Source organism: Panthera tigris, chromosome E3, assembly GCF_018350195.1.
Source record: "Panthera tigris isolate Pti1 chromosome E3, P.tigris_Pti1_mat1.1, whole genome shotgun sequence".
In the NCBI taxonomy this organism is placed as follows: domain Eukaryota; kingdom Metazoa; phylum Chordata; class Mammalia; order Carnivora; family Felidae; genus Panthera; species Panthera tigris.
The window spans coordinates 30,478,669-30,505,475 of record NC_056675.1 but is presented as its reverse complement, the minus strand read 5'-3'; the positions used below and the strand labels follow the sequence as shown (position 1 = coordinate 30,505,475).

Sequence of the window (26,807 nt, the reverse complement as noted above, 5' to 3'; positions counted from 1 at the left end):
TATATGCCAGGCACTGGGCTAGGTGTTGGAGATACAGTAGTGAGCAGAGCTGATAATGGCCTCTACCCTAATTGGAACTTATATTCTAGCCAAGGTAGACAGACAGTACCCAAGTAACTAAGAAAAATAACTTGACAAAATGACACAGGGTTAAGAATATACAAGATGGGGAGAAGTGACAAGGGCACCTGGGGGTGGAGAGGGCTCTCTTTTGACTGGGTCATCAAGAGGAATTTTAGGAGGAAGTGGCCTTTGATCAGAGAACCAAATGACAAGAGGGATCCAGATACGCAACCAAGAAGAAGAGCCTTTGGGCAGCTAGGACACAATTCAGTGGCTCTGACATGCGGAAAAGCTTGGTGTGTTCAGAAACAGAAAGGACTCCTGTGCGAACTGGGTTGAAGAGTATCCCTCCAAATCTGTACCACTCAGAAATTAGAACGTCTCCCTACCCTGGGAAATAGGGGCTTTGCAGATGTAATAAGTGAAGGTGAGGTCATACTGGATTCAAGTGGATCCTAATGCAGTGACTGATGTCCTTATAAGAAGAGGGAAATTTGGACACATGGACCCACGCACAGGGGATGGCCAGGTGGAGTTCGAGGCACAGATTGGAATGAGGCAAAAGGCAAGGAACACCAAGGATTGTGGTGACTACCAGAGGCTAGAAGAGGTGAGGAAGCATCCTCCCCTAGAGCCTGCAGAGGGAACATGGCCTGCTGAGACTTTTTTCAGACTTCTGGAATCTGTGAAAGAATAAATTTCTGTTGTTTTAAGCCACCCAATTTGTGGTAATTTGTTATGGCAGCCCTGGAAAATGAATACACTTTGTGACGGGTTCATAATAAGTGTGGAAGAGACAAGGGTGGACAAGTAGCCAGAGATCAGGTCACGCAGACCTTGGGGCCACTGCAAATAACTTGGATTTTATTCTTAAGTGTAATGGGAAGGTTTATCACTTGCTTTCAGCCTATTCTTGGACCAAAGACCGGGACCAGTGAGGAATAGCAAAAGCTTAGGTTGGTTGGGGCATTGCTTACCAGGTTAAATTCATCACCTGAGACCCAAGAATATCACCGAGTGGTCATGAGCTGTAGGAAGCTCTCCTTAAGACATCTTTGGCTCTGGGAAAGAAGGTAGGTGGGAGGCCACCTGTTGAGACCCCCAGATGTGTGGCATGTTGTGGAAACTGGTTCTTACCTTGACTCTCTCCATCCCCACAGAAGTGAGGCTCTATCCCACCCTGCACCTGTACAAGTGTCTGCTGCTAATTAAGGGAGAGACAGATGGAGGAAGGTACAGTTTAATATTACAGCCTTGGTTCCTTCAAGGCAATGAGGCTTATTGGAAGGAAAGCACCTTTTTCATTCTTTCTTCCTCTTTTTAAATGAAGAAAAATCAAACTAGAGAGGGCCAATGTTGTTGAAAGGCTCACACATCTTTTTCTTGGTTGGCTTGTCAGCCATCTGCCCATAAGGTATCGGGGCTGATTAGGTTAATGCATTTATTAATGGGGCTTTCAAGGCTGTTCAATGAATCTGTTATTTCTTTCACAAGAGGAGTTTTGATAGACTGACAGGGACCATACGGCACAAAGCCAGGAGAGGCCAGGTAGGCATTTCTTCCCCCTCCGGAGCCAAGTTAGAGCAGACCAAAAGCACTGGAAAGAAAGCGTCACGAAAATTGCATTTCCTGGTTATGGGAACAGTTCATCCACCACCATCCACATTCTTGTTATTGAAATACTCTTGAAAATCACTGTTTGAGGAACAGTGTCATGCCCCAGGCAACAAATCTGTGCCATCTCTGTACTTCTCTCAAACACCTCAGAGTCTAGTGGAGGGAAGATGGTCAGACAAATGAATAGCTGTGAATGATACAGTGTTGCCTGCAAGACGTTAGATGGTCTGGTGAGCCCCTGCCTTCTTCACTTTACCAAATTAGGCATCCTGTCTGTTTCTTGAAGCTGCCACACTCCTTCCCACCTCAGGGCTTTTGCAAATGCTGTTCTGTATCAGTCATATACTGCTGCTTAACAAAGTATCCCAAAGGACAGTGGCTTCATATAGCCACCACTTATCGGACTCGTAATTCTGGGTCAGCTGGCATTTCTTCTGGTTTGGGCTGGAGTGGCTGTTCTCAGCCAGTTTTACTCGGTATCTGGAGTCCGCTGGCAGGTGGGCTGATGGCTGTGTGGTCTAGGATGGCCTCACTCAGTATCTGGCAGTTAGCAAGCTGTGGTTTGGGCTTCCTTCTGCACATGGAGGCAGGAATCCAAAAGCCTGATAGCAGAAACTGTAGAACTCTTTAAAAAGCCCCAGTTCAGCACATGAGTGACATCACCAGTCATGCTACTGGTCAAAGCCAGCCATACGGGCAGGCCAGCTTCAAAGGATGGGGAAAGACATTGCACCTCTTGATGGAACCACAAAGTACTGTGGCCGTGTTTGCTATAAGAACCACATGTGCCGTGGCCTGGAATTCTGCTTGCAGCTGGCAGCTAAAGGCACGTCCCCGAGGGGGCCTTCCCTAATCATCCCAAATAGATCAAGTCCCCTTCTTAGGCCACTTCATAGGGTAAACGAGGCCAACATACAGGGTAGGTGGAGGGAAGTGAAGGGGGAAGGAAGAAAGAAAAGAAGGATGGTTGGTTTGGATCAATGCCCCCTTTGTACTTAGCAAGTTGCCTGGCACAGAGTGAGTGCTCAATAAATGTCTGTTGGATTTAATCCAGTTCTTTCATAAGCCAGGAGACAGATGAAATGTATGTATCGAATAGTTCCTGCATCCCAGAACTATGCTATGTAGCTTATAGATCCCATATAATTTATTCCTCATAACAAACCTGATTTATCCCCATTTCACACAAAAGGAAATAAAGCTGTAAGAGGTTAAGTAACATTCCTGAGATCTAAACACAGGTCTGTCTGATTCCAGAACCCCCAGATTCGTCTGCCCACCCCCCTCTTTCCCCAAGTACCAAACACTTTCTGTGGTCAGGGGCTCCCCAGTGCCAGGCTCACCAAGAGACCAAGTCAGGGTTGATTATGGAGAAGGTTGTAGATTCTCCATGTGGGACTCCATGACTCCTCTTAATGGAGGACTCTCCCCATCCCTGCACTGATCTGGCAAGAGTTGAATGTCTTTGTGACTTCTTCTCTTTAGAACTTTTTGAGAAAACATCACCTATCCCAGCTGTCGGGACACTTAGTGCATAATCAATTTTCTCGGTTTGTCAGACATGGGAAACCTTGAATACATTCCCTTCTCTGAGCAGAACTTAGACCACTCCATTGTGTGGAAAGAGGAACTGGGGAATGAACGATTCCAAATCATGACTGGGGACATAACGAGGGTGAGTGAGACTTTCATAAGAGACTTCTGGGAGGAATGGGGGAAGGAAGCTTCCACTCCCACGACTGCCCTGATATTCTATGTGCATTCATGATATTTTGCTCCTACATTGACTCACTGAATATTGGTTGGGTACCTAATATCTTCCAGGAGGTAGGCTGGACAGTGCTTATGAAGTATTGGGCAGGAATCTGACCTGGACTTGTCCTCTTGGAACTGCAGTGGGAGAGATAAATAGTAACGAATGAAGTACATTAACAAGGGCAGAATGGTAACTATGATGCATGCCATGGAGAAGAGCCTATCATGGTGGGATCTGACCTTGTTAGACATCCTAGAACGGAAGGTGGTGGGAGGCGGCTGGAGAGAACAGGAGTGAGGTCAGAGGCCACTTCCCTTGAGTTCTCTAGGAAAAGCTATGTGCCAGCACTGTGCTAGACCCCAGGGCTGTGCCTGTGGTTTCATCTCTGGCTGCACCTTTAGAATCACCTGGGTGGAGGGGCCTTAACAAAAAAAGAAAATCTGTGTCTGGGCCAGACCTGCCCAGAGATTCTAATCGAATGGTTTGGGGTAGCTATCCAGGGATCTGAAGGCTTGAAAAGCTCTCCCCTGTGATTTGCATGCACTGCCAGGATTGAGAGCCCCACAGATGCAAAGATAAAGTCCCTGCCTTCAAAGCTCCAACATCTGGTTCCCAGACCAGACTTTATTATAAATATTCGTAATACTGAAAAGTTCTTCATAGCACTTACCATATGTATACTTTTATGCAATTTCTGAGATTATTTAGTCATTATCTGTCTCTGCCTACTAGATGCCCAGCTCATGAGGCCAGGGACCACATCTGTTTCTGATTCCTCCTTAGATTTCCACTGCCTAGCACATGACCCATGCCACTGTGTTGAATGGCTGCATGAGCAAATTGCTTGAGGAGGTTTTGGTAGATGAGGGACATGGTCACTTTGGCATTTTAGAATTACGCCTCTGGCTTCATTGTGGAGAATGGACTGGGTGGAGGCACGACACTCAAGGAAGGGAGGCCAGTTTGGTGGCTGAAGTGGAACAATGTTCAAAGTTGGGGGTCAGGTGGACCGTGTTACAAGAGAAGCATTTGCATGGGTAGCTGGAAGGATTTGGTCATTTATTAGTGGTAATAGAGGAGAGGAGGAGAGTGGAAGTCAGTGAATGCCACCGTGCTTCTGGCTTGAGTGACAAGCTAGTTGGCGTCCCCATTGGAGAGATAAGGAAGAGCCTGAAGAAGAACAGTACTTGTAATGATGATGTGTTCAGGTTTGGGCACTTGGAGTGGGAGATACCTGTGAATCTGTCCTAGAGGTACCTGGATACATGTTCCCTAAGTCCAAGGGGGAATATCAGAGCATCCTTCTGTTGAAACTTTATGGCATTGGAAACCTAGCACTTTCTTCTGGAAGGCAGAAAGATAGAGATCTAACACTGACTTGAGTTTAACTCTTGCCACTTCAATGCCTGGTATGGTGAGAATGTATATTCTTATCTTTAGTAGCAGATTCCTTTTGACAGTGACATTCCGTATCTTCAGACACCTCTAGAATTTATGGGAAAGGGGGACTTTCTCTTGAAAGACCACATCAGCCAGGAGTACTTACATTAACGAGGACAGAAACCCAACATAAACTGTATTAAGCCTGAAAAGTTAACATGTGGCTTCCTGGGGTACTGTGTTGAGTCTGAGTGGAGGCCAGGCTGCCAGGACAGCACAAGTGTGATCCATGAGGGACGTCTGCCACGGACACGGAGGGAGCAAGGAGGGCATACTTTTGTCCCCTTGGTCCTAAAACTGAAACTTTCCCTCTACGGCCTTTCAAACGCATAAAATAATGTCTGTCGGACTTCGGTTCTCCCCTGGATTAGTCACTAGCTGTGGGTAACTTTTGTTCATCACTTCATATGTCTGAGTTTGACAATTTCCTAATCTATCAAACAGGGGTTAAAGCCCCCATCTTTCCTACTCCTGAGAGTTCTTGAAAGAAGCCAATGGGAAAATAAATCTGGAACTATAGTGGCTTCCATGAATTTACATAAATTCACATGTCACAGTGTGAGATGTTGTAAGTGTGGATGAAAAAGCAGCAAATATCTTTCATCCCCCAAGAGATGGAAGTTCAAAGGTTTATTGCTAATAAATACATTTTATGTTATTTATCTTATCTATTTTAAGTAATCGCTACACCCAGCATGGGGCCCAAATTCACAACCCCAAGATCAAGACTTGCACACTCCACCGATGGAGCTAGCCGGGCATCGCCACTAAGAAATAAATTTTCAAAGTGTAGAGCACCTTATAGTAAAAGAATTGGAAGAGAACATAAAATAAAAGATCTCATAAAATTATCAAATAGATAAATAAAGAGGAAGGAAGGAAAGAAAGAAAGGGGGAAGGAGGGGAGGACAAGGGAGGGAGGAAGGAAGGGAAAAAAAGAAAAAAAAGGAAGGAGAAAAGAAATCATGCTGGAGATAGTGTGGTGAAATGGTGTGGAAGTTGGTGTAACAATTTTGTGGCATAGCTAGCAATATGTATCAAGACCCTAGATAATATTTACACCCCGTGGTCATGTAATTCCACTTCAGGTAATTCATTTCAGGGCCGGCTAGTAGAGATTTCAGGCTTTGCGGGGCCACACGGTCTCTGTCACATGTACCCAAACCCACTACCCTAGTAGAGCAACAGCAACCACAGACGGTAGGTAAGCAAGTGGGTGTGACTGTGTTCTTGTAACACTTTATGTACAAAAATAGGCAGCACCCACACCTGGTCCAGGGGCTTGCCGTCATCGGATGTAGATTAAGAAAATATTTTTAGAATTATTCTAAATGCAAAATTCTAAATACAAAGAGAGCTTTAGTCTTAAAGATTCTTATTTCAGCTTTATTTATGTAAACAACAGAGTAGCAAACTTCACTGTTCATCAATGGGAGGATCGATTGATTTTAGTAGTTCTACCCAATGAAATAGTATGTACGCATTAAAATGTTCATTAGTGGTTTGTAGCAACACGGAGAAATGCTTGATAGAAAGTTATGTGGAAATTAAGCCGTGATTTATAATGATAATTAGCTTGGAAGGGGCTAATATGTAAATGCTTCATGAGCATCATATCATTTAACCCTCTGAACAACCCTGTGAAATATATATACACATGCACACACTTCTAGGAGATGGTGGAGTTGGGGTTTGAACACAGTCCTGCTTAACTGCTAAAAGGCATCAAACACGCTAATAGAAATCCCGAATTAAACCGCGCTTACTGAGAAAACCAGAGGAAAAAAATAGCCAAGTGTTGATTTCGGCGGTCTTGCATGGTGGGTGACAGACACGAATATTTTTCAAGATGTTCACTATTTCTCCTAATGAGAATGCATGATTTTAATAATGAAACAACACTTGAATTTTGTAAAAAAGCCAAGGATGTACAATGCTAGGTGTGCCGTGGTGGAGAAGTGTTTATCTGGGGGAGATCCAGAGTTTCCGTTGGAGATGCCCTTACCTTGTTGGTCCTGATCTTGATTGTGAAAGAAACATGAGCCTCTTTCCTTCTGTCCTCCTTCCTTCTGTCTGTTCCAGATGGAGTTTCTAGTGTGTGTCTCGTTTGGACTGTTGGCCCACTTTGATGCTGTGCTCTGGTACCCTTGCCAATCCCTAACTCTCTTTCTCTCTCCTTTCTCTCCCTCTCTCTTGCTCTCTCCTCCCCTTCCACGTCCGCCTTGGACAGCCGACAAGGTCAATGATGACTTCTACTCCAAGCGACGGCACCTGGCCGAGCTGGCCGCCAAGGGGAACCTACCTCTGCACCCAGTAAGAGTGGAAGATGAGCCGCGGGCCTTCAGCCCTGAGCATGGGCCCGCCAAGCAAAATGGACAGAAGTCACGCACCAACAAGACGCCCCCACATCCCCTGGCCTACAACTCCACCACCAACTTCAAGGGCTGGGACCCCAACGAGCAGTCTCTCCGGCGGCAGGCTTACGGTAACAAGGGCAAACTTGGCGTAGCCGAGTCGGGCTCCAGCGACCCCTTGGGGACTCGCACCCAGCACTACCCACCCCCACAGCCATACTTCATCACCAACAGCAAAACAGAAGTGACTGTCTGAGCTTTCACTACAGGAAGCATCCTGGAGACCATACTCAACTGAGAGGCAAAAAATATCCCTGGCCCACACCCTTCCTGCCCTCCCCGACATGCTCCCTCACGCCCTGACTCCCCATACCAACCGACCATAAACCTGCTGGCGACGCGGAATCATGCTTTTCTTGGGTCATGCCTAACACGTGTCGGCGGGCAGCTGAGCAAGGCCGAAGCAGGGATGTTCAGCAATACAGCAGAGGGGAAACTGAGGCACGGCTCTTTCGACTTTGGGCCAAGGTGGCCGACTCACACGCCCAAACCGTGGGGCTGATTTTTTCTTTTCCTCCTGACTTAAGACTGAAATCCATGATGACGAATTAAAAGTAGCACAACTTAGAGAAATTGTCCATTCGAGCACATATTCCATTTACCACGTGCTGTCTGTTTCCAGGTGAAAGAGCCGGGGGTGTGGGGAGAGGAGAGCGTGGAGGGTACGACAAGAGTGTACTTGAGAATATGAGCTGTTTGGGGAGGAATCTGTGTGCATTATAAGTGTTTTCTAATCCTGAGAAGTAGTGACGTGGAAACACGCTTTTGACGAGCGTGAGACAGTCCAACCCTTCTATTTATAGTACTTTTCATATTGTCAATGTTGGAAGCAAAAAACAACACACACTTGAACTCACAAGGAATAAATAAGACCCTGAACCCACCAATAGTGATGAGAAAGAACGTTGTAGAGAAGTCACGTAAAGACCATGACCATGGACATGGGAAGGATAGGCTTCTATGGCTGGGAGAGGGTCCAGAGAGTGTTAAATAACTTTTTTCTTAAAAAAAAACAAAAACAAAAACAAAAAACAAAACAAAACAAAAGAACAAAGATAAACGAATACAAGCCCACTACAAAACAGACAAAACGGCAAATCAATTTTTGTCCCAAATCCTCGCGACTTAGGAAACAAACAATGGCATCAAGAACAATGACACCAAAATTCACGGTTGAAAAGTCGACAAGAGGTGAAAAGGGGGCCCCCTATTTCCTGCCTTGCCTCCGAGACAAGAAACACAGAAACCAGTCCTCCATTAACTGTCTCTCCCTGACTCCCCTCAGCCCTTGCCACCACCGCTGCCAAATTTCAGCTGCTTTGGACTGAAAATGTCATAAGCGTGGGTGGTGCCTTCAATGTGTTACTGTTTAATGACAGTCTTGTTACCCAAGTGCAACCTGTGTTCTCTTGGACCCCTCCCTCCTGTTTCCTGCAATAATAGAAGATGTTTCTATCCCCCCAACCCTTTGTCGGTGAGCCCACCCATAACACACTTTGAGGGGGCTGCTGTGATGTCAGGGGTACCTAAAGACGAAGACACCCCCCCTTTCCTCCCACCCTGTCACCACTAGTCCTCCCTTTATCTAGCCCCCCCAGACCTATCAAGCATTTCTGCATCTCGTAATTCCAATGGTCCTTCCAAACCACCTCCCCAGATACTTCCATGAATTCAGCTCCCACCCAGAATTCCCCGAGGTGGTTTTTCAGATGGGTTCTCATAGCCAGTGGCCCTTGGGTATCCCAACAAAGCCAATGTCCCTGCTAGTTTTGTTTAGTGGAAGCCCAAAGAGGAGAGTGGAGACACAAGAGATTTTGATTTTAGGTGAGAAGTTTTCAACCAGTCCCTAATGGCCTTAGCCAGTTAATAGGAACCTCCAAGTGACAGCCCCCTGGCCATCCACTCCCACCCCCCAGCTCTTCTGGTGTCAGACTCAGAGAATTCCCCAGGATGGCCACGTGCAGAGTTCTGCCTCACCCGTTTGTCATCTCGGGCATCATGGAAGCAGGGAAATCCGGTGTTTATTCGCCTTCTCATTCCCAGCTGATCTGGGGACATTGACAACGCATGGTATCTCTCTGGGCCTTGGCCTCCCATCTGAAACACAGGCAGTTGGGGCTAGATCAAGCTTTTCAAGGTTCTTGGATAGCAAAACCTCTGCCCGTTAAAAAAAAAAGAAAGAAAGAAAGAAAGAAAGAAAAATCATCCACAGATGCCAGTATCGAAGATCCTCATTTATAAAGTGGTTCTGTGCTGAACAAAGCAGGGCTGTCAGTGGCGGGGCGGGGGGCAGATACAGTGCCCACCTTCTCAGCCTCTTTGCCAGGATCCCAGCACACCCCAGCGTGGAGTAAACACCGCCAAGCTTGGTCAGTGTTTTCTTGATGTTAGTTCCAGGTACTGCAGTGTGCTTTGGCATCCCTGTGTGTCTCCATCGCTGTATCTAAAGGGATTCATTCTTAATACCTCGAATTTCTAAAAGGAAAACTCCCTCTCATGATTCCAAATAGAAGAGTGGTATCGATCACCCTAAATAGAAAAGAAGGAAGAAAATAAGTACAAAGGCAGCAAAGCAACAGTTGTTAAGCTCTAGGTAAATCGTGTTGCTTGTGGAAGGGTATGACTCTAGAGCCAGGCTTTGGGATTGCGCACATGCTCGCTCTCTCTCTCTCTCTCTCTCTCTCTCTCTCTCTCTCTCTCTCTTCCCTCCTCACACTCCTCTCTTTTCTTTTCTCTTTTCTCTTCTCTTCTCTTCTCTTCTCTTCTCTTCTCTTCTCTTCTCTTCTCTTCTCTTCTCTTAAAAAGATGAGCATGTTAAAAAGTTCTTGAAGATCTACCGGCACCCAGTGGAGACATTGCACTCCCAAGGGACTCCATCGGAGTCTAAATGGAAAGGAGCCAATTCCCTCTGTGACTGGGTGTTAGCCAGTCCTCTGTCCACATGCTACGACGAATCATTTTGCATTCGTGAGTGGCGCACGGCGCATACTTCAGGAAATGCTGGTGGGCTTCTCTGGGAGCGTCCCCCCAGCTCCAAAGTGCTGGGGGTCTGGTTTCCCTTTTTATAGCTCATCTTGCCCCCTGCCCTCAACTCACTTGGTGTCACCTTTATCCTGACCCCAATTAAGGACCTTTCTTGGTCTCTGCAACTACAGAATTTCCTTTTTCCTCCGTGTTCCTTCTCTTCTGAGTCAACTGCATCCAGCAAATTGTGTTATTTGGGGGTCTGGGCAGGAAGGTGACCGTGTGGTCAGTAAGATGTGGCAGCGGATGACTGAGAACATATCTTCTAGGTCTCATTACCTTTCAGGAGGCTTTGTGAGCAGGGACTGTTGGACAGGGAGGTTTATTCTTTGGCATCCTCTAGGGAGGGTGGATCAAACTCGTGGTACTGAGGGAACTGTGGCTGCCATGTGTCAGCAAGAATCCTGTAGCTAACAGTGGGGACCTTAGAAGAGAGAAGCCAGAACAAAGCAGAGAGTCACTCCCTGCCTCAGCCCATGCCCTGGCATCAGCCTCTATTTCTTGCCTTTAGTTTATGCCCAACCCCCAACCCAACAGGACCAGAGTCTGACTTCCCCTTGCCCTCCCAGAGTATCTCAGCCTCCATCCACCTTGGGCTCTGCCTGGCACCCCCACCTAAGTCCCCCAGTTTTCCGTGTAAATGGAGCATATTTTATGTGCGAATATTTTAGTAACCTTATGTTCTGCAAGTAAACCTGTGTTAATATTCGTCCACAACTGCAGAGTTTATGATACCAATAACACTTCCTACAATGAAGAAGAAGAAAAAAAAAACATTTGTTTGTTTTCTAAGAATGTTTATTTGTAAACATGTATTCACTATATTAATATGAATTTCTTACCTGGCAATAAAACTGATTATATGTGATGCTGTTGGGGTTGCCCTGTATGTTTTGTCCAAAGTTCAGGAAAACAAACAAACAACAGAGGTTAAGACTAATGCATCACCAAAGTGGTAATTTTACTAAGAGTTTCTTGTGCACACACCAAAAACTTTGCAGACGGGGAGCACTCAAACCAAAACGTGGAATAAGGCTGAGAGGTATATTGTTGGAAAGCAGCTAAGTAGTGTGGAGACAGTGATTGTTTATTTTTCACAGTGACTGGTTCACAGAATTTTCTTAACTGAAAGAGAACTGGTTAGTGGTTACCTCGTATCAATCTTGGGGAACAGCAGGTTTGGCTTGGGATTTTCAGAGGTATCAGCAAGAAGCAACCCAGGTCAAGTGAGCCTTGGTTGTCTTGCAAAAGAAGGTAAATTAAGCTTTGCCTGTGTGACTAAGCTGGTTTTGCCTGCTCAGGGAATTTTCAACTCGGATCTCCATTTGTGTTTAACACTTTTTAGGATCCCACATCCTAATCTGACCGGGATCCCACCAGGGACTACCAGTGTTACCACAGAGAGCTAAATCTTTCATACGTACTCAGGATGCATGGGTAATTGTTACAGGTAAAGGATGCTTTTGCTTAGTAGCAACTTACACAAATTTTCCTGAGACTTTTTTGTTTGAAACCTTTTTGGTAAGAGTCTGTGTCTCTTAGGTTCACTTCCTGCCTTCAAAAAATACACCATTGCTAGGTCTCTTTATAATAGGGGATTCTTCCCCTATTTGTTAAATTTTACTTCCTGCCTGGCTTCTGTTAAAAGAACAGAATAGTGTTAAGAGCATTATTTCAGTTGGAAATGTTCAGGTAGAAACTTGCCTTAATATGGCCCCACTGGAAAGGGGGTCTGAGAAAAGTTGATTTGAGAGATGAAGGGGATACCAGTAGGTGGGCAGGTGAGGCAGGAAATGGGAAAGAGCCAATAGAGGATACTTTCTCATGCCAGCTCCCACTATGAATGACTGGAGTTTAATGCTGCAGGGAAATGTGGGGGTGGGGTGGAGAGGGTGTAGAACACACACTCAGAATCATCCCACCCAAATGCAGATGGAGCTGGGCTGTATACACACCAACTCCCATCTGACACCATTTGAGCATTGCTTTCAGGGACTGTTAATAATTGGACACTTGCGGGCTCTCCTGAGTGGTGGCAGAGAGATTTTCGAGTCCTGGAGAAAGGCCCAGGCGCAGAGATGCCCCTGTTGGTAACTGGAAGTCAGCCAGCCACTGGGGGAAGACAGAGGGAAGAGGCTGGAGCTCTCTGTAGGGGGCTGCTCAGAGCCAAAGCTCTGAGGTCTGCTGGCATGAAGCTTCTCTCTGGATGCCTAGAGGAGTCGCCGGTAGGGGACGGGACCACAGTCTGCAGTCTGAGCTAGGGTTCTTGCCTTGGGAGGCAGACAGCCTTCATTGGTCACAGGGTCACTTGGCGTCTCCCAAAGTAGATCTCATGGGCTCTCTCTCTCTTTCTCTCTGGGGCATAGCTGTGGATACCAGAGAAGTCTGGATGGCAGAGGGTGCTTGCCTCTCCAGTGCTCAGGAACTCTTCGGAGGTGGAGTCACGGACAGCACGCTTCACAGCCCCACGGATGCGGTGGTAGGACAGAGATCATGCCTCTGTGGAGGGCGGGGAGGGGGGACAGTGACAGACTCTCCCACTAGTGAAGCTGCTTGGTCACAACTCAAAAACAACACCACATAAAATATATTTGTAGAACTCTCATCACATGCCAAACAGTGTTGAGGACTTTGCGTGCATTGCCACATATGATCCTCACAACTGAATAAGGTGGGCAGTGTTGGCTTTGGAGGTAAGTTCTACTTAGGACTTGAGTAATTTTGCCCCAAGGGATTTAATTAGTAAGCAGCGGAACTGGGCTTTGAATTCCAGAACTCATATGATGCTTTGATTCCTATAGAGTAGTTGTCACTGGGTTGAGCAAGTGAGTCAGTGGGGAAACTTGATAAAAAAGCTGATTCCCAAGCTCCTCCAACCAAGATGAAGTGGGTCTGAATGGGGACCCAGGATTCACTGTAACAGGTGTTCTGTCATCACAATGCAGTAGCCCCCTGGACCTGAAAGGTGTTGCACCACATTTGCCAATCATCCAACATCTGTGGGCTCATTCTCTGGGACCCGGGATGCAGAAGGAAATGGGATGGAGGTGTGTGCTTCCAAGGAGAGGGCCCCTAACTAACCCCTTGGCTTCATATCCAATGTTGGAAGACTGTGTCCCATACAAGACGAAGGACTGACTCCGGAAGAACTGGTTGCTGGTATTAATTCTCACACTCATTTGCCATGTGCCCTGGGGCCTGAAACTAGTGCTCTTCGGGACTCTTTCTTCATCCCAAGAAGGAGGAGGTTGGGATAGAAAAATCTCCAATCCTACTCTCTCACTTGATTGGGTTGTTTCCCCCTACTTCTCACTATGGCATTTGATATAGTCAACGGGATTAAGTCCTTTATCATTTCCAAAAGTTTGCTCCTGGATGAACAGGATTTTGCTGCGTGTAATGATAATTATTATTGTAGAGGCTTCTATGCCATGAGCACTTGCTAGGTACTTGGCTTTATGCTTAGGGATTTCCATTGCTTTAACAGCTATGGACTTAATGACAATAGTTCTTTTTCATGCCATGGATTCCTTTGGCATTCTGGGGAAGCCTGCAGATCCTTTCTCAGAATAATGATTTTAAATGCATAAAATGGGGGTGCCAGGTTGGCTCAGTGGGTTAAGCCTCTGACTTTGGCTCAGGTCATGATCTCTCAGTTTGTGGGTTCGAGCCTTGCATCAGGCTCTATGCTGACAGCTCGGAGCCTGGAGCCTACTTCAGATTCTGTGTCTCCCGCTCTCTCTGCCCCTCCCCCCCATCAAAATTAATAAATAAACATTAAAATTTTTTTAAAAAATAAATGCACAAAATGAAATACATGGAATTACAAAATAAGCCCATCATCTGGAAATGCAACATGAAAATATTTTAAGGACCTACATGTGTGATACAGTAATATATGTGATTTGTAACTATTGCATTAAATGACAAGATCTAATGACAGGTGTCAATGTAGTGACGAGTACAAACAACCCTTTGAGCTGTTACAAGTGCACATTGAAGTGACAGCATCCGTGATTCTATAGGTGACATAGTCCCAGGTCCGTGCTAATATCATGATGGTTTTTTGCCTATGTTTATAACTGAGGGACATACAACATTTCAGTTAGAGCCTAGTGAAAATAAAGATGTTAGTTTTTACCATCCAAGTCCCCAAACCCACGGAATTCTACCCACAACTCCCCTTGAGGGTCTGTGGGTCTAGGTGAAGCACCCAAGGACTAGAAAGACTCAGAGCTCCTTGCTTTTCTCACCATGCTTCGATTTTCTCATCCTTCAAGTAGAGATAATCATAGTATCTCTTTCATTGGCTGTTGTGAGAAATAAAGTAATAGATTCAAAGACATTAATGAGCTCCTAGTAAACTCTCAGGAGTTAGCTTTTGTTGTCCTAATTATTATTTCAGCTCATTCTATGACAATGCTATGAATGGTTTTTTATTATCCCCCCCACTCCCAGAAGAAGAGACTGAGGCTCCGAGAGGTTACACTTGCATAGAGAAATAGCAAGTCAGTGACAGAGTGTACTGAACCCCAGATCTTTCTGGTTCACCCTCAAGCTGTTGATCACATACTGTGTTCTATACATATTTGTGTTGCAAATATGTTAAATGTTCTTACAACTCCCTGGAGTCAGCTCAAACCCTGGGGTAGTGACAGTGAAACCCCTAGTTCTTTCCCCCTCCCTGAGGAGAAAGGTAGATGTCTGAGGTTAGGGAACCTTTTATCAGACATGTTTAGGGACTTTTGTTTTTAAGATTTTATTTTTTAAGTAATCTCTCCACCCAATGTGGTGCTTGAACCTACAACCCTGAGATCAAGAGCCACATGCTCTCCTGACTGAGCCAGCCAGGCGCCCTGTCTGGGGACTATTTTTAAAGGAATGTTGGAGACAGTTAATAATAATATCTTTCCATTCAAGGTAAGCTCTCCAAGCCCAGTGCTTAGAAGATCCTGACTACAAAGACTTCACTGTCCCAGAAATTTTCAGATTCTGGTTTTTTTTTAAACCCAGTTAGAAATATATTCATCACCTAAAACTAAAATAAATCTTCCTCATAAATTCAGACAGTCTCAGCCTTAAAAGATAATAATCATAATGATAATAATAGCAACACATCTTTCTGTTACCAGTTATTGAACTTTTATTATGGGCCAGGCACCAGGTTAAGTACTTTCTATGCATTGCCTCATTTTCTCCTCTCAACAGTGCTCTGAGGAAGAGCTGAGACTCGGAGAGGTGAAATGACTCTTACAAGAACATACCTCTGGCGAGTGGCAGGGTTGGGAATCCAAACCCAGTCCGTATGATTCCAAAGCCAACCCTACCACAATGAGTCAGTTCGTAGTCAGACGATCCATGCCTGCACTTGCTTCCACTGAACTAAATAATTGGGAACTGTAAGGGTGCCTGGCTGGCTCAGTCTGTTGGGCGTCCGACTTCAGCTCAGGTCATGATCTCGCAGTCAGCGAGTTCAAGCCCCACATCGGGCTCTGTGCTGACAGCTCAGAGCTTGAGCCTACTTCAGATTCTCTCTCTGTTTCTCTCTCTCTGTCTCTCTCTCTCTGCTTCTCCCCTACTCATGCTCTGTCTCTCAAAAATGAATAAACGTTAACAATTTTTTTAAAAAATAATTGGGAACCATAATGTGTCCTAAAATTGCTCTAAGGATGTTCAGTTAAGTGCAGGGAGAAGTATATTCCTCTGGGACAGGTAGTATCCACTGGTCAGTATCCATTCCTACCAAATGTCACTGACCTGGAGGCACTCAACTGGCCTGAGGCTGCCTCCATTGATGTTTCCATCCTTCATGTTCTTCAGACCTGTCCTGCAAACTGCTTATGTCACCAGCAAAACAGTACTTGGTCTCCAGAATGGGTTAGTGTCTGGGGAGTGGGAAAGAAAGCAGCACCAGAGGAGCCCTCTGAGGCCAGCAGACAGGAAACCAGGAATTGTAACTAGGTGTCCCTTAATTTTGTCTGACTCTGGGAAAGTCATTTCCCCTCTCTAGGAGGTTGTGCTTTCTTTTGGATAAGAGTCGGGTCTCTGGAGTCAGAGGACCTATGTCTGCTTCCAAGTGGGCATAATAATAGCACCTATGAAAGGGTTGGTATGAGAATGGAATAATATAATCTATGTAAAGCTCTGAGCACAGTTTCCAGATAGTACTTTCAGTATTTTAAACCTCCGTTCAGGATCATCACATACCCTAGGCCCCACAGAAGGGATTAGAAGAAACCCCAAGCTCATTAAGCTTCTTCACCTTGGCTTTGGGTAAGACAATTCTGAACTTGGTGTAGGACCTTTTCTTCCGTCTCCCTGGCTGTTGGGGATGTCGTGAGCATGTCAAGGACCTGATTTTACTACAGACCCTCTTGTAGTTTTGATACAATTTTTAAAACTAGAAAGAAGCTAAATTCTTGCCCAATGAATGTGGTTTGCTGGATAAGGAATTTTTCAGATCTGGAGGTCTACAGGGGATAAAATCATCATTAAGGAGATCATGGTAGTAAAAAATGTTGGATTTAGATGGTTTGTTAGTTACGTATTGTTTATTGTTGCTTATTATAAGAGATCAGGAATCTGAGCGTGGCTTAACTGGGTTCTGTGCTTCAGGGATCTCTTGTGAGCCTGCAGTCAAAGTGTAAGTCAGGGTTGTAGTACCGTTTGAAGGCTCAAGTGGGGTAGATCTGCTTGCAAGCTCCCTCATGTAGTTGTCGGCAGGATTCGGTTCCTAAGGGATTGTTGGACTGATGGTGTTGGTTCTTCCCTGGCTCTTGGCCTTAGGCCACCTTCAGTTTCTTTCCATGGGGTACTCTCTAATATGTTAGCTTACTCGATCAAAGACGGCAAAAGAGAGCATTTGCTAGCAAGACAGAAGTCACAATCTCTTGGTCATCTAATGATAGAGGTGACAACATCACCATAGTCTATTGGTTAGAAGCACATTGCTCAAGGGGAAAGGACTGCATAAGGCTGTGAAGACCAGAAGATGGGGATCATTTGGGGCCATCTTAGAGGCTGCCTGACAGCTTTTGCCCCCCAGTGCAAAAGTCTAAGCTATAATGTCTTTTGGGAGTATTGAGTATCTGAGCACAATTATGACATCTCTATCACTTTCAGAGAGATAACTAACTAACCTGGAATCAATTCTTAGCTCCACCACCTTCTGTGCCTCAGTTTCTCCATCTTCAACAATAGAAGTAATAAGAGCCCCCATACCTCACGTTTTTTGTGTGAGGCCTTTATATGGAATGTATGAGTCGCAAAACAGCTAATTACCCAGTAAAGATGTAACATAGAGTTATGGCAGGCCAGACAAGATCTATGCTTCCCAATCCTTCTCCTTTTGCATATGGATGGGAGTCATGTGACTGGGTTTGGGACGATATGAGTGGAATTGATGTGGTCAACTTTCAGACATGGTCCATAAAACCTCTGGCATAATCCTCCCACTGCCTCCCCCACCTGCTGAAAAGATGCCAATACTCAGCACAACCTCAGAAACCACATATTGAAGATGGCAGAGACTTGGTGAGCCCCAGTCTCTGAATGATTTTGTGGAGCAGTGACTTCCTCCACCACTGTTCCTATCACTAATTGAACTTTATATGAGTGAGAAGTACTCTTACTATTGTGTTAAGCCCTGAGATTTCAGGGTTTATCTGTTAGAGTAGTTAGAATTTCCTTAACAAATCCAATAGATGAAACATCTTCAACAGTGTCTGGCACATAAAAGACACTTAATAGATGTCGTCTCTTATCATCATCATCATCACCATCTTGACTAACCTACTCATGCTAAGAAATTCCCCAATGTCTTACCTCCCAGGAACTCTATTTAATAGGGCTAGTAATGCCATTTAATAGCTAAGGGTTTTGTGAAGTTAAGCGACTTCCTTACGATCACAGAGCAAGTGCTGGTTCCACCAATTCTAGTACCCCCCTCAGCCCTCTCCAAGTTGCTGGCACAATCTGGATCCAGTTATGGAGGTGAAATCTTTGTAGGAGAAGAATGTCTACACTGTCAACTTGGCATCTTGCTTATTTTCTTGTCAGAATCCAAATCCTAACTCGTGCTGTGTTGTACAGTTCAAAGAAAGCACTTCACACCAAGAAATGTCATGGTTGCTGGAAATAATTTTTTCACATCATCTTGAATTTTTCCTTTTTGCAAGTTCAGAGGGTTCACTTAGATTCAAATCTTATGATGCCTCCTTTTAAAACATTATAAAAAGGCACCTCGTTTTTAAGAATCTCAACATCCAAATAGAACACTTCATTGTCTTCATCTTAAAAGCTACAAAATAAGGAAATCCTAAAGAGGCAATTTATAACATGCAGGTGCCTTATTTTCTGGTAATTGGAAGCTGGTTTTGATACTCTAATTTTGGTTTTGCGTTTTGCTGCCCACTTATCGAAGGCAGTTGAGCTGAATGTACAGGGTTTCTATAAGCTGTCAGTCGAGCCCCCAGGTTCAGGTCCCAAATGTTAATACCATGTAGGTCTTAAAGCTTTTATTGTTGGTCTCCTTATTTGCTGTGGGAATCTGCCTCAGGGGGGTATTTAGTACTTTCTCAAGCAGAGTCAATGGAATTTTGGAGAAAATTTAGAGACACTTCTAAGTGTTTTGTTCCTCTCAAGCACCTCATTTAATCACTCAACAAATACAGAGTACCTACTCTGTGCTAGGTGTTGTACAGGACCTTGAGGATACAAGGATCTCTGTGTCACTATCCCTCCCTCCCTCCCTGTGAAAAAAACAAATGAAAATGTAAGGTGAACAATGGATAAGCAAGTGCTATAAAGAGAGCATGGGTAGGGGAAAGCCTCGATGACAGCTAGTCTGGGGTTCAAATCCCCTCCCTAGCACTTCTAGCTAGGTGACCTTGGGGAGATTACTGAGTTGTCTCAGAGCCTAGGTTTTCTCATCGCCAGGATGGACACAATCATACCTAACTTGTCATGTTGTTGGAGCATTTGAGGTAAAGTGTGTGAAACATTGAATCATGGTGGATGCTCAATAAAGGGGAGCTGTTATTAATAGGAAGCCCATGGATTCCCAGGCTAATGGCGTAGCTTGGTGTTTCTCTTTTGTTTATATTGGAATCCCCAGAAACAGATCCCAAGACAGAGATTCATGTGCAAGGAAGAAAGGGATCCAAGGAGGGACAGGTAAGGGAAAGGTGGGAGTCCGACAGAAGGGAAAGAAGCCACACGAGGGTACAGTCTCAGGCGATGTCCCGTGAAGGGTCATCGGTGTATAGTGTTCCTCAGAATTTGCAGCTAATCCAAGGAAGGAAGCTGGTCTTTATCAAAAGGGATGGGAACCCCCAGGAACACTGGCTTGCTGTGTGGGAGGGGAACACAGTGCCAGTAGCCCAAGGGAAGAGCTCCAGAATCTCGGGTGCTGGTAGTTAGAATCAAAGGCACACAGAGTCTGAAAGATTGGTGCCTGAAAGTAGGAAGAGGGATATGAGGGCATCTGGGTGAAGCACCAACTCTTGGTCATACCTCCCTTTTCTGACTTCTGGAGGACATTAGTCCTGGCCCAACTAGCCCCAAGAAGTAGGAAAAGTTTTCCTTGGTTCATAAGCATAGGAAGTTTGGGAGAATTTACCTATCCAAATAGGGCTAATGGGAGGCTTTGGGGTCACCCTGGCTTACCATGACGTCTTAGCTTACCTTTCTATTGCCTGTGGCACTTTGGGCAACTGCTTTAGCCTCTCTGACTTAAATGTTCTCATTCGTAGAAGAGGAATAACAATATGCTTTTTTGCAGGTTTGCTGTACAAGGATGTCTTTCTGTTCACTGATTTATCTGACAAATACATACTGAACTTCTGCTATATGTCAGGCTCAGGGCTAAGCATTGGTACACAGAAATGAATCAGACACAGGTCCTGCGATCCAAGACCTTGGCAGCTAGTGGCGGAGGCAGATGTATGAATTACAGACTCCGTGTTCTTCCTCATACGTGATCTCTCTCTCTGTCTTCCTCTCTATCTATGTCTTACTTTCGATGCTGTGCCTTCTCCTCTGTCTCCTTCCGCCCCATGTCCTCCCTCCTTCTCTTCCTCTCTACATTTCTGTCCTGCATCCTCCTACCCTCCCCAGAGACTAGTTTTCTTATCAACTGGACACTCTACCACCTTCTGCCCTAGCCAGTTCCTGCCTCCCGCTGCTGTTTTCCAAGGGCCCTTCTGAAGGCAGCAGAGTCTCTGATGTTCTGGACAATTCACTTCATCCTAGGCCCTCTGGTATGACCGTGGGTGACCTGAAGATAACAGGAAACCATCCAGAGCTGCAGTTAAAGCTTGGAGGCTAGAGTAAGGGGTGGGTGTGGGTGTACATGTGCAAGTAGCAGTCCTGAATCCTGGAGAAGAGCAAATTAGAATACATGGCTAATTGTTTGGGGGCAAGGGGTGGGTGGTGGTGCAGGAAGGTCTGGAAAGCAGAAGTGATTTCCGTGCTTTTTTGCATATAGGTGGATTCCCAAGTGCACTGGGATGGGCCCCAGGAAATTCATACCAGGAACAAGCTGCATGATATTGGACATTGTTTTCCTCATCCGTAGGATAGGGATAGAGACTGTGACCTTTGAGGACTCTTCTGGTCCTCTTGGCGAGGACCTCTGCATTCAAAAATCTCTTGATTTCTCCCCTTGATGCTTCTCAGTCTTGGAATGACACTGACTAGGGGTTCCTAATAATAGTAACCAGCCTTTGTTTTTCATTCAGGATTCTGGGAGATGATTAGCTTTGGGCTTGGGAAATACTTAGATGCAAGGCCCTGGAAACAGACTCTTTTGGCTGGAGCCCGGTTACCCTTGTGTTGTGAAGTCAAGGGCAACTGCTGCACATAGAGAGAGCACTCTGGTGACTTGTATGAAACAGCACTCGGACTTGAACACCACAATCCAATAGCTCTAGGGGCCCAGAAATCAGCATTTTCACAAACACATCAGAGATTCTGATGTGGGTAGTTGGTGGACCCCCGAGAATCACTTCTAGGCACTCGGGCTTGGCTCTACCTCAAATACTCCAAGTTGGTTGTGGAAGGTCTCTGAGCATCTTTCTTTGTCTGCACAGTAGGGCTCTTCACCCCTGCCCTGTCTTTCTGCAGGATTTCTGTGAGAAACAGATGAGATGGCAGATGGGAAGACTCTCAGAGGCTCCACAGAATCAAAGATGATGCCCTTTGTGTGTGAAGCTGCACCACCTCCCAGGTCCCTTGTCTCTGGACTCAAAGAGACTGCAGACAGAGAATATTCCAGCGAACACTTCAGCCCCTCACCCCACCCCCAGTATCACCTCCTCTTGACCAGTGGTTTTTACTCTAGCTGTTGCTGTGGTCTACCCAGGTGGCACCTGGCCTATGTGTGCTCCAGAGCTCTGCCATATGCCTTAGTGCCTTTCTGCCTCTACCGTGTCACGTCAGGACCCTGTGCCGCCATTTTGAAGCATGTGCAAAGCTGCAAGTGTGAGGAGCTTACCACCCCATGGGCTAAACGTTGCCCAATGGAGGTTGGGGATTAGTGGTGCACAGTCCCCATTTCCCTCTCTTGGGAAGACACTTCTGAGGGCATTCCATCAATTTCTCACAGGTCCTGGTGGGCTGGAGCTCCCTTCCTCACAGTGGTAATCAGCTCCATAGAGCCCTCTGAGATCAGCTTTTCCTCCTTTCCTGTTTCACTCTTCCCAGACTTTCCTCCTGTGCCTTAGGACCACTTCCCCAAACAACTCCCTTAAAGCTTCTATGTTGTACTGGGGTCACTTGGCAAACCTCATACACAGGGATCCTCTAGAATAGTTCTGCCAGTTACAACCTTAATCTCGAAACTCCTTTCCAAACCCACCTGCTCACACCTTGCTCCACCCTATAATTTCCTCAGGTATTTGGAGGGTCCACCCAGTTCTTGAGCTGGGGGGGAAATCTGTCCTCTGGGGTACTAGTCCTCCTTAGGCAAGAGTGTGATGGGACAACCCCATTAGGTCAAAAGGTGAGCACAGAAGGAACATTTCACGTCATTTCTCTTAACACTCAGATTAAGAAGACAAAAATGAGATGTCACCGAAAGTCACTTTTCTTTGCCTTTTTTTTTTTTAAATCCTCCCACTTCCTGTTTTCTCTTGGGAGATTGAAAAGTGTCTTCTCACACATTTCTTATTATCAGAACTTAATGAGAACTCTAATTAGGACTACTGCACATTTCACCGGTAGTTTCCGAAATGTAGCTCTGGCTTCTGGTTTGTCAGACTGCCAGTCTTTTGCATCCTCGCCAAAGATACCCTCTATCATAATAACACAAATAGCTGTCATTTATTGAAAGTTTACTATGTGCCAGGCAATTTGCATATATTAGTCCTAGTCCTCATAAAAAATCCTACGAGGCAGGAGCTATTCACCCTAAGTGTAGATGAGAAAAGTGGGGTGCGGCTGGTGAAGTGATGGGTCTCAACGCATGCGTCTAGGAGCTGGCGGAGCTGGGATCCAAACGCAGGTGTGCTCTCTGCTCAAAGACTTCTCATGTCCTGCCTGCCCAGGGGATCATGGGGAGGGAGAAGATAAGACAAAAAATAACTTATCACAGCTTCCAGAATGGCCATCAGTTCCCATCATCATGTTTGTTATGAGTTATTTGGTCTCCAGCCTCAGTATCTTGGTCTCTCGGGGAAGAGTGCTGTAGTTTAGGGAATCCCAGGAGACTCTGAAACACCCAATTAGAAGGGCAGTAATAGGCCCCAGAATAGACTGATTGCTTATTCATTATTCTTGTTATTTCTGAACTCTTCCATCCATCGTAGGGAAGGCTGTCAGCAATTACCATGATGTTCTTTCCGGAAAAGGGCCTCGTAGCCTGGCTCATCACCTCGCCCAGAACCGAATAGAGTCTCAGGGCAAATTCTCCTGATGTGACATCAAACTTCTGCTGTCTCTGGGGCTTCCCAGTGAACCTTCAGTGGACACCTTGGGGTAAAATGAGAGAACTGGACTTTTGCAAAGGAAGGAGCGGGTCCCTCTCAGGCTTGTTGAGCGCTAGTCGTTTTGTTAAACAGGTGTGCCTAGAGGCAATGTGGTCTTGTAATGGATCAGCAGATTAATACCAGGTAATGGAGGGTCAGATGTGAGCCAGGGTCATCTGCATAGCAAGAGACACGCTGTATCTGTTACTTTCTCCTCTCCTCTCTGCTGATCCTTTTGAGCACCTACTTAATAGCACTGCACACCTCGTCATACCTGACTTTACCAGGTAGAAAGTGTCACTGGCACCACGCTGTCATCACTTCTCAGCCCCTAAAGCCTGTGTGCCCCCAAAACACACTCTCTCGTTTTGACCCTTTCTGTTTCTCCTCTCTTGCTCTCCATCTTTGGGATTCCTTGTCTCTCTCTTCTCTGTTTCACTCTCTCCCTCTTTTTCATAAAGGATTAATTCTGTCTTGAGCTCAGTCCATGTTAAACCATCACCACCATCTTCCATTCCTACTTGTTTCAGTCAAGGACCATTCAAGCTCAGAAGACAGAAGTTAGGACCCAGATCTGGCTGGCTCCAAAGCTTGTGTTGTGAGAAGCTGCCTCAATCTCCCCTTTTCTCACTTTCCATGTTCACTCTCTTTCCAGTTCCGGCCATGTTAATACTCAAAATATTTCTGAAACATGAAATGCAACTTCTTGTCCTTACTCTTAATTTATTCATCCAACATAAACTACTGAGCACCTGCTATATGTTGATATCGTGTAATAGGTCTGGACCAAGTGACAGAAAAGTCAGAATTAAGGCAAGAATTCAGTCTACAGGGGAAGGAAATGACCACTATCATTGTATAAGTTTTCATCACAGCAGGCCTGGGTTAATGTAACAGAATTTTCTCATAGATTACCTAATACCCTCCATAACCTATCCTGCAACCTTCCTAGACTCATCTTTTACCTTTCTGTACCTTTTTGTGTCCTAGGAAAATTAGGCTGTTGGAAGTTCCCCCATATATCTACCATGCTGTTTCCTGCCACCTGGCTTGGTTTTTTCCTCTGCCTGGAATGACTTTCTTTCGACATCTTGTTAACTCTGCTTATTCTTGAATCTTGAAGACTCATATCAGAATCTTCCCAACCCTCTCAGCCTCGATTAGATGTTCCTCTTTATGACCTATAAATATCCGTTATTGAGATTATTACATATTGTTCTATAATTACCTCCTTAGGTGTCTTTCTCCCTATTAGACTGGGAGCTCACAGGAATAATTTGTCTCTGAATTCCCATGCCTAGAATAGCATGTAAAGTAAGGCAATTGATAAATACTTGAATGAATGACTAAGTGAAGAGATTAGTAAGTGAAAGAATGCTATTTTTACTATACCTTGGTGCCTTTCTGAGCATTGAGAGGCCAAGGCTTATTGAGCACAAGAGATAAATTGTAGCTTAAAAGATCTGAGGACTGAAAACCTTCCTTTGGTTGTGTTAGGGTGGGGGTGTCTCAGACTCCTTTGAGCATCTGATGTGACCTTTATGTGAAAAATACACGTACACATAACACATTTGCTATAATTGTGGTGAACTGGTGGATTCCCAATGCTTATATATGTTGACCTCTGGCTCACTTGAACACAGTATTAAAAACTCCATCTCTGGAAATGAAGCCAGGGTACAAATGATCTGCCAGAGAGTCTCTGTCCATTTAGGAAGTTTTGTAGAAGTAGAGATAGGGTTAGAATTCTGTGCCTTCTCTGTTTCCCTGGGACATCACATTTCCTCTTGGCTGAAGTATTTGGCCATCGGTATGGAAACCTTCCCTGGACAAGGTTTTCTTTCTTTGGTGCTATTGATACGAGGTACTTTGCTATAACCCTGAAAAGTGACTTGGTTGATTCTTGGAGATACTATGTAGGTTAATTAAATGTAATTAAGCTAGTCTCAGTTGCATCTGGCTTCTTAATTATGTGGCAAGTTACTTCTGGGACTCTCTTTCCTCTTCCCTAAGATTGCACTAATAATAACAAAGCCATAAGGTGTTGAATAGATAACATTCAAAGGGTGTTGACTGGGACAGTATCTTGTATACGATACACACTCAACAATCACACATCACCACTATGATAAACCCCCACATTCAGGTCTCTTGATCTGATCTATGTGATGCTTTATCTGTACAATATCGCCATATTTTGATGACTCCTTTTTGCAAAGCAGAGGGATGCTGGCAGATAGCATTTCCTTCAAGGGTCATCCCACCAGTTTAAATATTGTGGTTCTGAGGAACAATTCAAATGTCTTTGCAAATGTTGTCACCTCTTTATGAATGTCCACCTGGGATCCAGCATTTATATAAAAGCCCTTAAACTGACCTTTAGAGGTGGAATGTTCTCTCTTCCCTTAATGTTTTAGACTCCCTTCTGTGCTTAGAAGCTGATGAAATTGGAAATCTGCCCATTTTGTGCTTTTTGGAGGAAAACCCAGTTTAAACACTTAATTTTATTGGTGACTTAAACCCGTGTTTGCCATTTTCTTTGCAAGGAACTCTGAGAATTTGAAAGCAGCTCTCTACAAATAAAAACATCATGACCAGACTTCTCAGCACTCCCTGTGTGGATGGGTGGTTTTGCAAGTGGGGGAAAAAAATGTGCATTTTCTTGATTCCAAGGAGCTGAAATTTGACTAGAAAATCTTAGCAGCCCTGAGGCCATGTAATTTAGTGTTGCTGACACTATTCAGCCATCTGCCATCCACGTCTCCAACCTTACTGCCCCTCCTCTACAACCCCATTTGGAGACAGTAAAATTTTGATTACCTAACATAGTCAGAGAGAGGAAGATTCTGAATAAATAAACTTTCTGGTTCATTAGGTAATCATCTTCGTAGAAGAAGATTATTGGGCAGGCCTGTCTTTGAGTATTGTCACTGCTACTTATTAAGGGTGTCCTTGGCCAAGTCACTTAACTTTCCAGGGTCTTTATTACTACAGCCAAGACATGGGAATGGAAGTGGAACCATTTCAAGGTTACTTTGAGGATTAGAAACAAATTTGTAAAGCATATGGCACGTAATAGGTGCTCGGCAAAAATTGGTTCTCTTACCTTCTACTTTTTCTTTCATTCAACAATTTATTGAATAGTTCCTGGGTGCCCAGCACATTCCTAGGAACTGGGGGTAGAATGTCAAACAAAACTATATTGCCTGTGTCCTTAAGGAGTCTAATAGTAAAATATGATTATGTTCTATGGTAGGGATGTTTAAGGTGCTTTCAGAGTCCATAGGAGAGGAATCTAACCCAACCTGCATATGTTTAGGTTATAGCTGGGATCATAGATGATGATTATCATCGTCATGGCAATAGTGATGGTGATGATGGTGCTCATGACTTTGGTGATGACGATGACAGCATCATTCCCATTTTGTGCTGAACACTGACATTAAGTGAGATCACAAAGTCTGCACAGCTGATCAGTGTCAGAGTCCTTTTCATACGGAAGTTCTTCCTAATTCCAGAGCCCAGGAC

General features: G+C 45.0%; 1 protein-coding gene across 2 annotated transcripts in view; it reads left to right on the top strand.

The window, feature by feature from the left end:
* The window catches only part of SHISA9 (shisa family member 9), a 277,497-nt gene extending 267,936 nt beyond the window's left edge, over positions 1-9,561 (top strand). For both annotated transcript variants that reach the window (XM_042971857.1, XM_042971856.1), the window contains exon 5: positions 7,107-9,561. In XM_042971857.1, coding sequence (XP_042827791.1) covers positions 7,107-7,486 — 380 coding nt within the window. In that variant the 3' untranslated portion in view covers positions 7,487-9,561. The remainder of the gene's footprint in view (positions 1-7,106) is intronic.
* The last annotated feature ends 17,246 nt before the right edge of the window (positions 9,562-26,807 follow it).